Source organism: Erpetoichthys calabaricus, chromosome 12, assembly GCF_900747795.2.
Source record: "Erpetoichthys calabaricus chromosome 12, fErpCal1.3, whole genome shotgun sequence".
Taxonomy (NCBI): Eukaryota; Metazoa; Chordata; class Cladistia; order Polypteriformes; family Polypteridae; genus Erpetoichthys; species Erpetoichthys calabaricus.
In genome coordinates, this window is record NC_041405.2 from 21,251,797 (window position 1) to 21,266,126 (window position 14,330).

General features: G+C 37.1%; 2 protein-coding genes across 4 annotated transcripts in view; both read right to left on the reverse strand.

Moving 5' to 3' along the window:
• The window catches only part of LOC114661935 (uncharacterized), a 70,768-nt gene extending 69,180 nt beyond the window's left edge, over positions 1-1,588 (reverse strand). Inside the window, exon 1 of the mRNA XM_051934915.1 lies at positions 764-1,588. Coding sequence (XP_051790875.1) covers positions 764-773 — 10 coding nt within the window. The 5' untranslated portion in view covers positions 774-1,588. The remainder of the gene's footprint in view (positions 1-763) is intronic.
• LOC127529834 (uncharacterized) overlaps positions 1-14,330 on the reverse strand; it is a 325,899-nt gene that overhangs the window by 104,707 nt on the left and 206,862 nt on the right. For 2 of the 3 annotated variants that reach the window (XM_051934802.1, XM_051934800.1), the window contains one exon: positions 14,103-14,250. In XM_051934802.1, coding sequence (XP_051790762.1) covers positions 14,224-14,250 — 27 coding nt within the window. In that variant the 3' untranslated portion in view covers positions 14,103-14,223. Of the gene's footprint in view, positions 1-13,814; positions 14,251-14,330 lie in introns of all 3 variants that reach the window. The other variant, XM_051934801.1, reaches the window with a different exon arrangement.

The window sequence follows — 14,330 nt, forward strand, 5'->3', positions numbered from 1 at the left end:
TAACAGTGACTTAATACTACATGAATGAACCTCTAAGCTTCTGAAGCAAAGCCAAGCAGTTCTCTAACCAAGGAAAACACTTTTTTACATGTTTCTTTACTTTTCTAAGAAGCAGTGGATATGAAGATAATGTTTTATTTTTTACATATAATTCTGCCAAGAAACAGCTGGAGCCTATGAAGCCTGATGCCTGAAGAGGACTTTTATCAGCTCTATAGAGTAGAGTAGGACCACAAACTACTTAACAACTGGTTAACTAGTTAAATTAATGCATACATGTTTAACATGACAGATTCTGTGCATACAATATATTAATAATAACTTAAAAACAATCCAACAAGTGAAACAACTAACTTTTTGTTGAAAGACACTGATTTATAACTTCCTGGAATGTTTTTATTTCTAATATCCTGATGGTATGTGGTGTGTAACAGTACACGACTATGACAATTTCTGTTACATACAACTGGAACAAATATAACATTCAAATAACATGTTTTGTATATTGTACTTAATACATTTATTTTTCTCAATGATTTCTTTGAGCATTTTTATCTCTATTATTTAGAGGTAGGTTTTCAGTCACACACTCTATGCAGTGTCTACAAGAATTCATATCACATATCACTCAGTTACACTTCTGAAGTGTTAAATTACGCACCCATCAAAGTAAGGTGTACATATTTAAAACCCAGAGCAAGGAAGATAAAAAAAATAATTTAAAAAAGACAAAACATATGTATTTCTTTTAGCAGTGACTTACAATTCTGCATTTTTCTGATGTGTATTTAGCAAGCAGTGTTCAGCAGGTATCAGCTGCAAAATTTCTTACTTTATTTCTTACTAGTACAAAGCTATAAATTGAAGACTAAAACTGTTATGATGATCCTTCCCAGCGCAGCTTGTGAATTCTGGTGTTTTATTTAGTCAAGTTTGTTTTTCTGGAACGTTGTATCCAATCAGCTTTTTCTCTGACCCAGAGGCGTCATCTTCATTTGTTTAAAGTTTTCATTTGTGCCTCAGGGTACAGCAGCAGGTGAGTTTGTTTAGTGTAAAGTTTCAGTAAGCAGTTCTTCTGCTTTAGTGTCTTCGTAACTTTGTAGGATTCTCTCATACAAACAACTATAAGAATATTTTTAGTTTCATTTCCTGAGAAATCCTTATGTTGAAATACCCCCTCCTCCCTGTGAATCATAATACTATAGAGACTGACGCAAACAGTCCTAAAGGACAGGTACCTGGTGCTCCTGCTTTATGAGTCAGGCGGATCAAGCTGATCTCTCCACTGAACGATTTCTTCAAAATAACTTCATGGCATTATTTCAGGTTAAAACAAAATAAGTTTGATAATACATGCACAGCATGCACATGGTACCTGATATCAGAGAAAATCCTGTAGACAGTCCTGCCCTTAATTACTGAGACCTAAAAGTCCTTTTATATCAACATTTAAAACAAGGCTGATAATCTGTTATTTAAAACTACCACATGGTAGATGACATCTGACCAGATCTTAAAAACTGTGTGGGTATTTTGCTACCATACCTCTTAGGTCTTGTGTGGAAGGCAGGGACAGTTTCCTCAAAACTACTAGACTGTGATGGTCTCCTTTTTCCAAAAATGGAGCAAGAGTGTGTGTGTGTGTGTGTGTGTGTGTGTGAGTTATCAGTTATCAAGCTTTTCAGCCTCCTTTGAGAAGTGTGTGCTGAGATCCTAGAATAGCTAGATCCTAGATAGCTGAACCTCAGACTCAGAAGGAGTAATGTGGATTCCATTTGGCTGTGTCTGCAAGTAGGGGCCCCTGCTCCAAGTGGAACAGTATCTTGAGGTCTTATTAACAAGTTAGAGAAGGGAATATTGTGAGATTGACAAACAAATTGGTGCTGTGGTCGCAGTTGTGCAGACATTGTACTAGATTGGTGTAGAAGTGAAGTAAGACCTTATGTGAAGCTTTCAATCAGTGGGTCTGTCTTCATTTTCATCCTTACCTGTGTTCTCAAGGTCTTGGTAGTGAGCTAAAAAAAGGCAAAAATGATGTTCCTACCCAAGGTTACTGGGCCACTCTCTCTTATAGGGTGAGGAGGTCAGTAATGTGAGAGGACTTTGGGGTAGAACTATTGGTTCTTCAACTTGAAATGAACTCCTTTAGGTGGTTAAGGGTAAGTAGTTAGAATGTGTCCGGAAACCTCTCACAGGGCAATGCCACTAGAAGAAGATTGAGGTGCAGACCTGGGATCTGTGGGTTGGACTACATCTGGGAATTCCTCAGGAGCAGCTGAAAGAAATTAAGCATAGGGTGGCCTGGTCCACCCAGATTGTCATTTTGTTATTGTTGATTGCGCGAACAGTGAAGAGGACTAATGTTAATAATAATAATAATAATAATAATAATAATAATAAATCTTCTCACCTTAAAAGAGATTCACTTAGTTTAAGTCAGGCTAGAAAGTAGAACTTTACATATACTGTATAAGTGAAGCCAACTTGCACAATCCATGGAGTTCCTATAACCGGCTAAATGTTTTTATTAAGAAGTACTATACAGTGGAACCTCGGTTCACGAACGTCTCGGTACACGTACAAATCGGTTTACGACCAAAAAGTTCGCCAAACTTTTGCCTCGGTTCACGACCACACACTCGGTATACGAACAAGCCAGTTTCCCTTTCGGTTTGTACATGTTCAGTCTCTCCCTGTGCATTTCCTGCGCAGCGAGCAAGAGAGAGAGAGCGCGACACACACACACAGGCGCGCGCGAGAGAGGTGCACACACACAGGAGCGGGCGAGAGAGAGTTTGCACACACACACACAGGAGTGCGCGAGAGAGAGGTGCACACACACAGGAGCGCGCTAGAGAGAGAGACACACACAGGCGCTCCAGGCTCACAAAAGAGAGACACACGCACACACAAAGGAGAGAGAGAACGAGTGAGCGAGAGAGGGAGGACTGGACGCATAAGGTAGAGAAGGCTTGTTTTTGTTTTCAGTTCTGTTTACAGTGATCGGTTTGTAGCGTGCATTGTTGCAATGTTACTTTTCTTGGTGGTTTATTAAATTACGGATTTTTCAAATGTTCAATTTTTTCCCTGTGCTTAAAACTCATTAAAAAAAAAGTGTTTTTAGCAAGCGGTTCCTAGCACTATAGCGCAAACTATTGCAGTGTTAGCTTTCTCTGTTGTTCAAGGTTTTGTCAGTGTTATTCAATGTTTTTACATTTACTTTACTATTACGCTGTGCATTCTATGGTATAATTAACTATATTTATGCTTAAAAACTAAAAAAATATATATTTACATACAGTTCATACAGTCTGGAATGGATTAATTGTATTTGCATACAATCCTATGGGGGAAATTGCTTCAGTTCACAACCAAATCGGTTTACGAGTTTTGGAACGAATTATGGTCGTGAACTGAGCTTCCACTGTACCATGTTTAGGCCACAGTGATAACCACTGATAACAGTCCTGTCCTATTAAAATGATTTGCATATTTATAGTTCTTTTCAAATTCATATATCTTCTTTTTTTGTACTCCCCATTTTTGCCTTGTATTCGATTTTGTTGCAATAGGCTCTGCCTGTGCGACTTGTAACTGGATTAAATGGGTATGACTTTTATCTATCTGAGTATCTCTACCAATTTCTGGTTTACATGTACAATTTGATCTAAAAAATGAGAACATGCATTCAGAATGTAATTTAATAGAATAGAACAGAGACTCATTCACTCAGCAGCGAAGAGATTTAGATATCAAATTGAACAGAATTTGTGTCATAAAGGGAAGTATATGTTAATTGGACATCACATTTTTTTAACCAGTAAAAAATGGTGTCAGATTGATTTCTGGGACTGGCATGGTTAAGCAAAATGAATACTTCTGTATCAAAACGTAAAGATCTGTCTATCTATCTGCCTGTGGTGGAGTGATATCTAGCATACACTGTACATTGATACATATTTTCTATGCCTTTATTTGTAGCTAGACACAGCTAATGTAGTATTAGATCATGTTTCATGAAGCAGGTTTTACTTTACTGATGAGAACAACAGTGGTTTGATGTTTACCTAACCAATTCTCAAATACACTCACCCATTACTCACCCACTCCCCAGTCTTTGGGACTGACTCAGAATGTGAAATTTATGGTGGAGGGAGTGTTTTTTCAAACCAGTTTGGCAAGGGTGACTGTGTTTGACGTACATGAGCCTATAAGTCAGTGTTTCTCAAACTCGGTCCTAGTGGACCCCTGTGGCTGAAGGTTTTTGTTCCAACCAGATTCCTAATCAGTGACAACACCTGATAACACTGATCTCATTTAATTAGCTGGTATTTTTTTTTAATTTATTCGACATTCAGAAAAGCATAGCAGCATGATTTTTACATTTATAAGACATTTAGAAATATTTCTGCTTTTGCTATAGATTTAAATGCTTAACTCTCTTTTGTTTATTTCATTATACTTTGCCCTTTCTCTGTGCAGTTTTCCCTCTTTGTTGTATCTTAATAATGACAATTTAAAACGAGCAGATCAGACACGCTGGCAAACAACACTGAATAATCAAAGGCTGCAAGTACTTTAGCAACCGACCGACTAATGAGTAACTAATGGATTAATTAAACAATTAGAAGACCTAGAAAAGTAGAATGAAAATAAAGATGAAAATACTGTTAAAAAGAAAAAAAATACATTATTCCTATATAATTGCTTGGTACATTTTAATATTTTTTTTTAGCAAACTTAATTTTCTAATTTCTAAATTGTTCCCTAAATACAGAACTTGGGAAACATCAGTTCACTTAATTAGCCCAGGAGTTCAATTAAAAACAGAAGCTGGTTGGAACAAAAACCTGCAGCCACAGGGGTCCACTAGGACTGAGTTTGGGAAACACTGCTATAAGTCATCCATTACAGGAAGGCCATAACCTGCCTAAACAAAGCAGCTGGCGGACAAGTTGTACCTGAGTGCATTCATTGGTAAATGTCCCAGGAAAGGACTGGTAAACTAATTATGTTAACCTGAAGTATGGCTGTTTATGATTGGTTTTGACCTGGAGGCCATTTTGTAACACAACATCTTACTGGTTTGTGTTTTGAGGTAAGAATGGTATAAAGTCGGTCACCTTGCCTGTTCCTCTCTGCCCCCCCAACGTCTCTTCTCTCAACATCTGGCCTTGAAGAGAAGACCATGATGAAGATAACTCTATCTCAGCAGCCATTTTGAGACAGGTATGCGGCCTGTTTCAAAACTCTAACAGCCTGTAAGAGTACACAAAGTGGGAGGACAAAGCAATGGATAAGTAGTTGAATTAAACAACACATAGTACACCTGAGAAATTCCATGCATGGCTGTTTATATACTATTTAATTCTTGGCAGAGTTATACGTATAAAAAAAGTCTCAGTATACACAAGCTTATATATATATATATATATATATATATATATATATAATATGTATGTATGTATGTATGTATGTATATTGTGGAAGACCAGCCTCAGCACAGACAGACAGACAACAACGGTTCCAAACCAAACACACGTTTTTTTAGAGTATTTGCAGGTGTAATCAGTCCCGCACACAACCCAGTGCTCCTGGGATCATTTTCAGCTGCACAGAGACTGGACTGGCCAAATATTCCATTCCAGCTTTACAAAGAAAACTAGAGGTGTGGGAATTCTTATACATAGAACAATCTCATTTATAGTATCAGATATAGTATCTGATCCTGAAGAGAGACATGTGATCGTCATGGGTAATTTATTTAACTGTAAAATGATTTTGATAAATATCTATGCACCCAATGTGGATAATAGGGACTTCATCCAAAACATATTTGCGTCCATTCCCAATGTGAACACTCATAAAATTATAATGGCTGGGGACTTTAATTGTGTTAAAAATCCAGACCTAGATAGGTTTCCTGCCACAGGGGTGAAGACATCTAACACTGCAAAGACAATTACACATTTTGTAACTAATCACAACTTATCAGACCCTTGGAGATTTCTAAACCCAAACTCAAGAGCATATTCCTTCTACTCACCTGTGCAACACGGTTACTCAAGAATTGATTATTTCTTTGTAGGTAACAATTTCTTACCTACGATTAAATCTTGTAAATGCGACGCTATTGTTATCTCCGACTACACCCCTTTGATCATAGAGCTAAAATCACTATGTCCCACATAATCATCTCGCAGCTGGCGTCTTCACCCACTTTTATTAGCAGACGAGAACTGTACAGAATTTTTATCCAAGCAAATATATATTTTTTAGATACAAATATATCCTCAGAGGTCTCTGCAGGAATACTCTGGGAAACCCTGAAGGCTTTCTGAAGAGGACAGATTATCTCATATCTTTCTCAGAGAAGTAAATTGTAAACCAAGAAGGTATCAGAGCTAATCAGTGAAATTACCAGAATAGATCAAAAACATGCCAGGTGTCCAAATGAGGCACTTCATAGGAAAAGGCAGGCTCTGCATTCAGAACTCAACCTCTTGACAACTAAAGAAACAGAACAACTCATTTTTAAATCAAGACCTCATTACTATGAACATGGAGAGAAAGCTAATAATATCTTAGCTCAACAAATCCACAAGCAGGACGTTTGCAATGCAATCCCAGGAATCACCAACACAGACGGAGACAAAATCATTGACCATAAAAATATAAAGCACAAATTTAGAGACTACTATAAGTCCTTATATTCTACTGAGTTTAAAGAAGAGAAGACACAATTTAATGCATTTCTGGATGCATTACAGATTCAATAACTAGATACTCTCAGTGCAGAGGAATTGGATAAACTTCTGCTACTATCAGAATAAAAAAGTAAAGTATACAATTATTCAACTTAAAATTATATATCGAGTTGATCTGACTCATTTAAAATTGTCCAAAATGTTTCCAGGGCAAGATCCAACCTGCGAACATTGCAATTGAGCTCCAGCCTCACTGGGTCACATGTTTTGGGCCTGCACCAAATTAACATCATTTTGGACCAAAATCTTCAAATGCCTTTCAGGCAGCCTTGGTGTCACAATCTCTTCTAATCCACTAACAGCTGTGTTTGGTGGACTCCCAGATGGGCTTACAGTGGAGAAGGACAAACAAACTGTGATCGCCTTTACTTCACTATTGGCACGTAGACTTATCTTACTCAACTGGAAGAATCCTAACTCATCTCTTTTAAGTCAGTGGGTAACTGATGTTATATATTATCTGAAAATGGAAAATATGAAATTCTCACTTAGAGGATCTGTACAAGACTTTTTCAAAACCTGGCTGGATCTGATCAATGACATTTAGAATAAGCATTTAAAATGAGGATTCTCTCCCCTCTTTTTATTCTATTTATTTTTATTCATTTATTAATTTATCTATTTACTAATTTTTACTAGTTTAAAGTTTTACTCTGTTGGCCTAGCTCTCTTTCTCATGGGTGGGAGTTGATTTGTTTCGAACCTAGTTTTGTTAAACTTGACTTGCTTGTATGGAATGTAATTTGATTTTAATACAATCAGTAAAATGCAAAAAAAATAATAAAATTAATGTCTACTTTCACATTTACATAAAAGGAAAAAGAATCCTAGAAGTAAAGAAATGTTAAGTAATCAATATATGGATATAGATAGTCAGTTTTGTTCTAACTGATCTCACTAAATAACTCTTACATAGATAGTACATAAAGTGTACCTTTCTAAATATTCTCATTCTTATATTATAAAAGTTATTTCCGTGCCTCAATAAAAAAACACAATTATGAAAACAGATTATGAGTATTGAGACCAGAGCCCGTTTGTTGTAATGCTGTATTTCTGTACACTTCAGTGATGTCCAGACCTGATGCTGAGGTCCCAGAGACAGATCGGCACTGAGAAATGTCAGAAGAATTGGGACTTTAGACACAAATTTGTAATAGTTGTACTTCATGGAGAGCTTTAGTTCTAATAATTAAAGTCCCAAAGAAAACAGGAAACCTGCCTTTCATTACTCATTATTGAAAACCTACCTTCAAAAGGGGAACTCGGAGTTAAAGCAGCCTGATGTTTTCTACATATGCACATTTTTATTCTGTGTTATCTTTTTATTTAGAATATTTTTTTTGATAATCAGTGTGTCAGTGATTAATTATGGTGCCTTACAGATCCAGCAGTTTAGATTCTCAGCCCAGTCTTCATTTTCTGTGGTGATTGCACATCACACAGATTTGCTTCTTAATGTGATTGGTAACTGTATCAATGTAGGAGACTTGTTTTTATGCATTTATTTTTTAATAAGGCAGAGAACCCTTCTATGTGCTGCCTCATTTTATGGTAATCCCCTAATTCCCTAATCAAGCCCTCTTCAGAATTTAGAAGCATGTTTTACATAATAATTAATATTTGTGTGAGCCCAAGTTTACAAGTTTTATGTCTCTTTGTAAAGCTGTGTATGCCTGTCCTGTGTAGCCAGAAAATATCGTCTGTCACACACGTGAGATTAGGAGGCAGCTAAAGGGCTTAAGTAACTGTAATACTCCGTCAGACCAGGGGGTGGCACAGTGTGCTGACTGTCTCTCTCAGTCTCTTACAGACCATTCATGGGAAATCCCATCAGGTTCTGGTGCCACTGATGTCGTCACTTCCAGTTCCGGTTTGGATGACATAATTTCCTTTACCTGGTCCTTAAAACTGCCATCTTACCTCCACTTAATCAGTTCTATTTTGGACTCTGTCTTGTAAAGAACTCATTTTTACAAACCTTTTGCAGCCAGGATCATATTATACGGGTGGCTGCCCCAAACCTTTGTGACTGTCTGGAGTCAATTTGTTACACGGCTTCCTTTTAGAATCTGCTGTGAAGCAAAGCAGAAGGAAAGTTTAGGTGCTTAAAGGACAACATGGGCTGAAATCCATGCATCTTGGGGGTTAACAATTTAACGCAAAAAACATATATTAAATTTCTTTAAAAAAATGGGGTCTTTTCCAAATAGGGAAAGCAGTTCCTGATTAGATAAACGGTAGTTCACAAGGTTATTTATTCAGTGTGGTTTATTCTGTGCTTTGTTATTCAACACAAGACATTGCATTCTGCAGTTGAAACAGCATTCTTATTTGTAAAAGGCAGATAAGAACTATCTAATCCCTTCTCTAATTAACAAAACTGGCAATATTAATAGAGTCATCAGGAATTTATATTTCTATCTTACTTTTGTTTATCATTTCACTGTGATTTTTGTGCTGTCAGCTGAAGAGGATCTATAGCCATATGACATAAGGGGGATGGACATAATATTGTAAGCTAAAGATAGGAAGGCGTTCTACATTCAAGAGGAATTTTGAATCCATTGCTGTTAATAAAGACCTATTTTCTTAATATATTAATATGGCTTATTTTCTGCCATAGACTGCAACATCCAAAATAGGAAACCGGCATTAAGGATGAGAGACCAACTGTGGTAGTGTCAGAGTTGGTGGCATCAACACCCTGTACAGGCTCTGTAGGGATTACCTGTAAATCAGTAAAGAAAACTCACTCAAAATATCAGATTCACTGTACATATGACAATAATGACCCTAAAAACTTATAAACCATCTATTATATGGACAATATGCTGATGAGCCTGTCTCTGCCCAGCCTGTGTGGACCCTCTAGTACTGGTGAAAAGAAAGAATATCTTTTAAATTTGGATACATAAACGTCCAAGGATCAGAAAAAATACTACGGTAATAAAATGTGAAATTACCACATCAATTTGGGATGTTATCAGGGCCGGATTTATATGAAAAGAGGCCTTAGGCTATTCCACTTATGAGGCCCTTTCACCTTCCATTTTTAAGTTTGTAAATTACATGAGAGATAATAAAATACATCATTACTGTGATATATATCAATATGTTAAATGAAACATGTTGTGATTGGTACTAACCTGTGTGGAAAATTAACGCGTTGATCTTAACCAATACATTTTTATGTTTGTTTATTAGTCATATGCGTAGAATTGCTCCTTATTTTCAGATCAGTGTTTTAGTGTTCACTGTTTTTAGAATAGTGTAATTTTAATTTTGCTAACAATTTGAATGTAGACCCCTCTTGATCTTGAGGCCCTAGGCTGAAGCCTAGTTAGCCTATAGGAAAATCCGGCCCTGGATGTTATAGTTGTAGTGAATCACAATTTAAAACAAAGGGTCCATGAGAGGCACTTTAGCCTCCAAAGGTTTTTTTTTTTCTTGGTAGACAACATTAATCCCAGAAATACCTAAATAATGTCTCTAATAAAATTGTTTCATTAGTGCATCCCACAATACATAACTCTGGAATCCTTAATAAGGGCTGTCTACCTTTGATAGGATTGAACACTTTAACCTCTGAATACCTTAGCAATGGCTGACATCAGTCTTCCTCTCAGTTTCCTCCACTGCAAGAGCTGAACTGCCACGACCAGGGACTGACTACACCAAAAGGATTTTAACACTCTATAGGACCTGGCTACTCTAACAATGAAAAAATACTGGCTACCCTAAAAGGATTTTGCACTAACCTTAACAGGAATCTCCCTGTTATATTAATGTCTTATGACCAGGGTTAGGATCCTGCAGAACCTGAATAAGTATAATGGCCCAGCACTTACTTTATACAGAGAGATTCACTCGAAAGAGGCCCTGAATATTTTCTTGCAATATGAACCAAAACAATATGGCTATATACCTTGACGAATGTGTAATCGATTGCATTACATGTGATGCTGGAAGTGGTTTCCATTTTCTGTCAGACACATTTTGACGTGGCACTCCATGTTCCTGAACGTTTCAGGGGGAATAGCAGAAATTTCATGTTGGATGCTTTCCTTCAAATCTTCCACAGTGCGAGGCTTGTTCCGATAGACTTTTTCTTTGAGCAGACCCCAACAGAAGAAATCCGGTGGTATCAGATCCGGGATCACCGTGATGGCCAAAGCCCCTTTGAAATTACCCTGTTACCAAAGAAGGACTCAGTTTCTGCCATGCCCCTTGCCGATGTGTGACACGTTGCTCCTTCTTGCTGGAAGTAACCTTCCGTTAACTCATGATCATCCAGTTGATTCTGACATCACTTCAACGAAGGGGTGACCCAATAGGTCTGCACCATGAAGACGCGCTGCTTAATCCTGTACACCACCATCCTGATGAGAAGTCGAGTGACTGAGTGAAGGGGTACAGGCGGTATGCACCCAGAAGCTGCAAATGGAAGTTAAACGTCACGACGGCTGTCTGGTGCCTACCTCATCGCTCAGACACAGGGGCATCCCGGCTTGTTCAAAGTTCCATATACTGAGGAGTGCATTGTATGTTGTTTCGTTCAGATTTCTTCATCCTAGCGAGAGTTATTACATATTTGGGGCCTCTTTCGAGTGAATCTCCCTGTACTTTCTTAAATGTATACATACTTATATAATCAAATAGTTATTACACTCTTTTTAGTACTTAATTTTACATTTGCATATCTCGGGGCATTTTTCAATTTATTTATTTATTGAAAAAAAAATATAAGTTTAGATTGATGTATAATTTGTTGTTATCTCACTGAAATGGCCTTATTTACTTACACAAGCAATCACTGAAGTTTGAAGGTTATATAGAATAAGGGACGGAAATACGTATCCAGGTTCTGTAGGAGTGTAAGCATTAACAGCTTCTTTAATGTAATGTGCTGTGCTCATTCAGATTAAATCCTTGCATAGGTAGAGAACTGGGAGGAGATGGTGGTCTGTGATGACAGCAGGCTCCTGGCCTTTCTTAGGGTATACAGTGCAATTCTTTCAGGGTAGCCAGTCCAGGCTAGGAATGGATCAGCCAGCAAGATTGATTTTTGCCATGAGAGAGGAATTCAGATTCAGCCTTTGCCATCAGGGTACAAGGATAGGTCTCAAGAGCATGTAGCATGTCCTTGTCAAGGTATTCAAAGGTTTAGTCTGGACTGGTTTGAGCAGCATGAAGCCTGCCGTTATCAAGGGACTTGGAGGTTCAGTGTTACATCCTCTTCAGGGGTGGAAAATAGAAAATAGGATTGGTCTCAACATTGTGCAGCCTGCTCTTGTTAAGGATTCCTGAGATAAGCATCGCTGGGCGTACAAGTGAAACAAAGTTAAGAAGTTGAGAAAAATGATTTCAGTATTTCTATGATTAAGCTGTCTACCAACCTTAGTAAGCAAGTCAGAGAAACAAATAACGGGTTGGAGGCAAGAAAGTCTGAAGAACCACCTGACTACGTATTCATTGGAAATTGAATAAAAAAGAGCCTAATGAAAAATAAAAAAAACCTAAGAATCTTTGAGCAAAGCACATATGAGATTTTGTTTAGGATTAACAAGCTTGTACACAGAGATCTCTGACTGCTGGCTTAAATAGTGTTGTGCTGATGACACCAAGTGATGGAAATTCCTGGGGTAAATCCAAAATATGATAGTAAAATAAAATAACCAAACAAAAGCAAAAGGGGGCAAAATGAAGGTGAAACTTAGTTCTCTTAAAATCAAAGACAATAAATTAAGATGAAAATAAAAATGTATTAACCCAGAAACAATTCACAAAATTGCTCACATGAAGTTGCATCTAAAAAGTTTATTTGTTAAGGTTTTCACAATTTATCTTTCTGATTTGCAGATTCATCCTGGCAAACATGCCACAAAACTAATGAACTCAAGTTCAAACATATAAAAGACAATCCTATACTCTAATTAGACAAAAATTAGACTCTGAGGCTAAGGATCTGTGCTGGTATCCAGAAGGTTGCCGGTTCGAATCCCCGTCACTGCCAAAAGAGGTCCTACTCTGTTGGGCCCTTGAGCAAGGCCCTTAACCTTCAATTGCTCCAGGGGCACTGTACAATGGTTGACCCTGCGCTCTGACCTCAAGGGGAATGCGAAAACACAGTAATTTCCTTCGGGATTAATAAAGTTTAAAAAAAAAAATCAATACTTCATTATTGAATTATGACTACATTCAGTCAAAAGGAAAATGAATTGACTAAACCTGTAGGCAAAAGAGATTAAACTAAATTAAGGTTCTCAGACTCCCCAGTGGCTGCAGATTTTCATTCTCATCCTTTTCTTAATTACTGACCTGTTTTTGCTGCTAATTAACTTCTTTTGAATTAATTGTAATTGACTTGTTCTTGAAGACGCAGACCCCTTAATTGTTTCTTTTCCTTTAATTAGCAGCCAAACAATAATGAGATATTGGAGTCTGAGGCCCTGACTTAGTTGTTTTTCTATTGGCTCACTCACTTCACATTTCATATCTGTTTGAGTGCTGTTTAAGGAAAGAAATGAAGCAAATCAGAGGAACGATGAAGAAACTCAGGGGAACAAACTTTAAAAAACAAGTCAATTAAAATGAAATTAAAGGAGTTAATTAGCAGCAAAAGCAGATCACTAATTAAGAAACAGGTTAGAATGAAAACGTGCAGCCACTGCGGGCCTCCAGGACCGGAGTTTGAGAACCCTGAACTAAATCTTTGCTAACAAACTAAAAAATAACAACCAAAAGAAAAAAAAGCTAAGAAAGAGAAGGAGCACCCACCCTAAACCAAATACTTAACACGCTAAACCAAAATCAGTTTTAAAACAAACCTCACAAAACCTCAAAAGAAAACCTCTAATCTAAAATTAAACAACATTCAGTTAGGACAATAAATGCCATCTAAACTTATACTCCTATAAAACAAAAGATAAGCTGGCCTGCATAGGAGAGTAAGAAGGGTATCAGCAGTTAACGCCTCAGTGGCCGGGCAACGAACAGTAAAGGTGAATTCCCTAATTGATAGATAAACTGAGGTCTCGTCCCTACCTCTTCAACTTAAAGAGGAAGCATGGAAAAAGAATTAACAATTAAGGGAAGACCAGCAAAAAGGAAAGAGAGCGAATGGAATGGGGTGAGGTTCCCACTAAAATAATCTGATATTCTGTCTAATTTAAATTATTTTGATTATTATAAAACATTTTTAGTCTAGACTTCTCCTCTCAATGGTTTCTTAAGGTAGTGACTTGAAAAATAACCAGAGCCCTAACAGACCAAGTGGTGCTACTATATAAAAAATTATGGGAAATTATTGATAAATATAAACATTATATAAACTTTGTCATGTGTTACAGTGTTCATTTCTGTTGAAGTCTAAAACTATGCATCCAGTAATTTATGGGAAATAACAATAAATCAAGCCGTAGGTTATTCCAAAAGTTTCATCCATCCACAAACTTCATTTCTTAAATAAATGTCGATATTTCTGAAACAGAAAACAAAATCTATATTAGGAAAGGAAAAAAATTCTTCATGTATCTGAGAGAATAACCAGTTTATAAAATT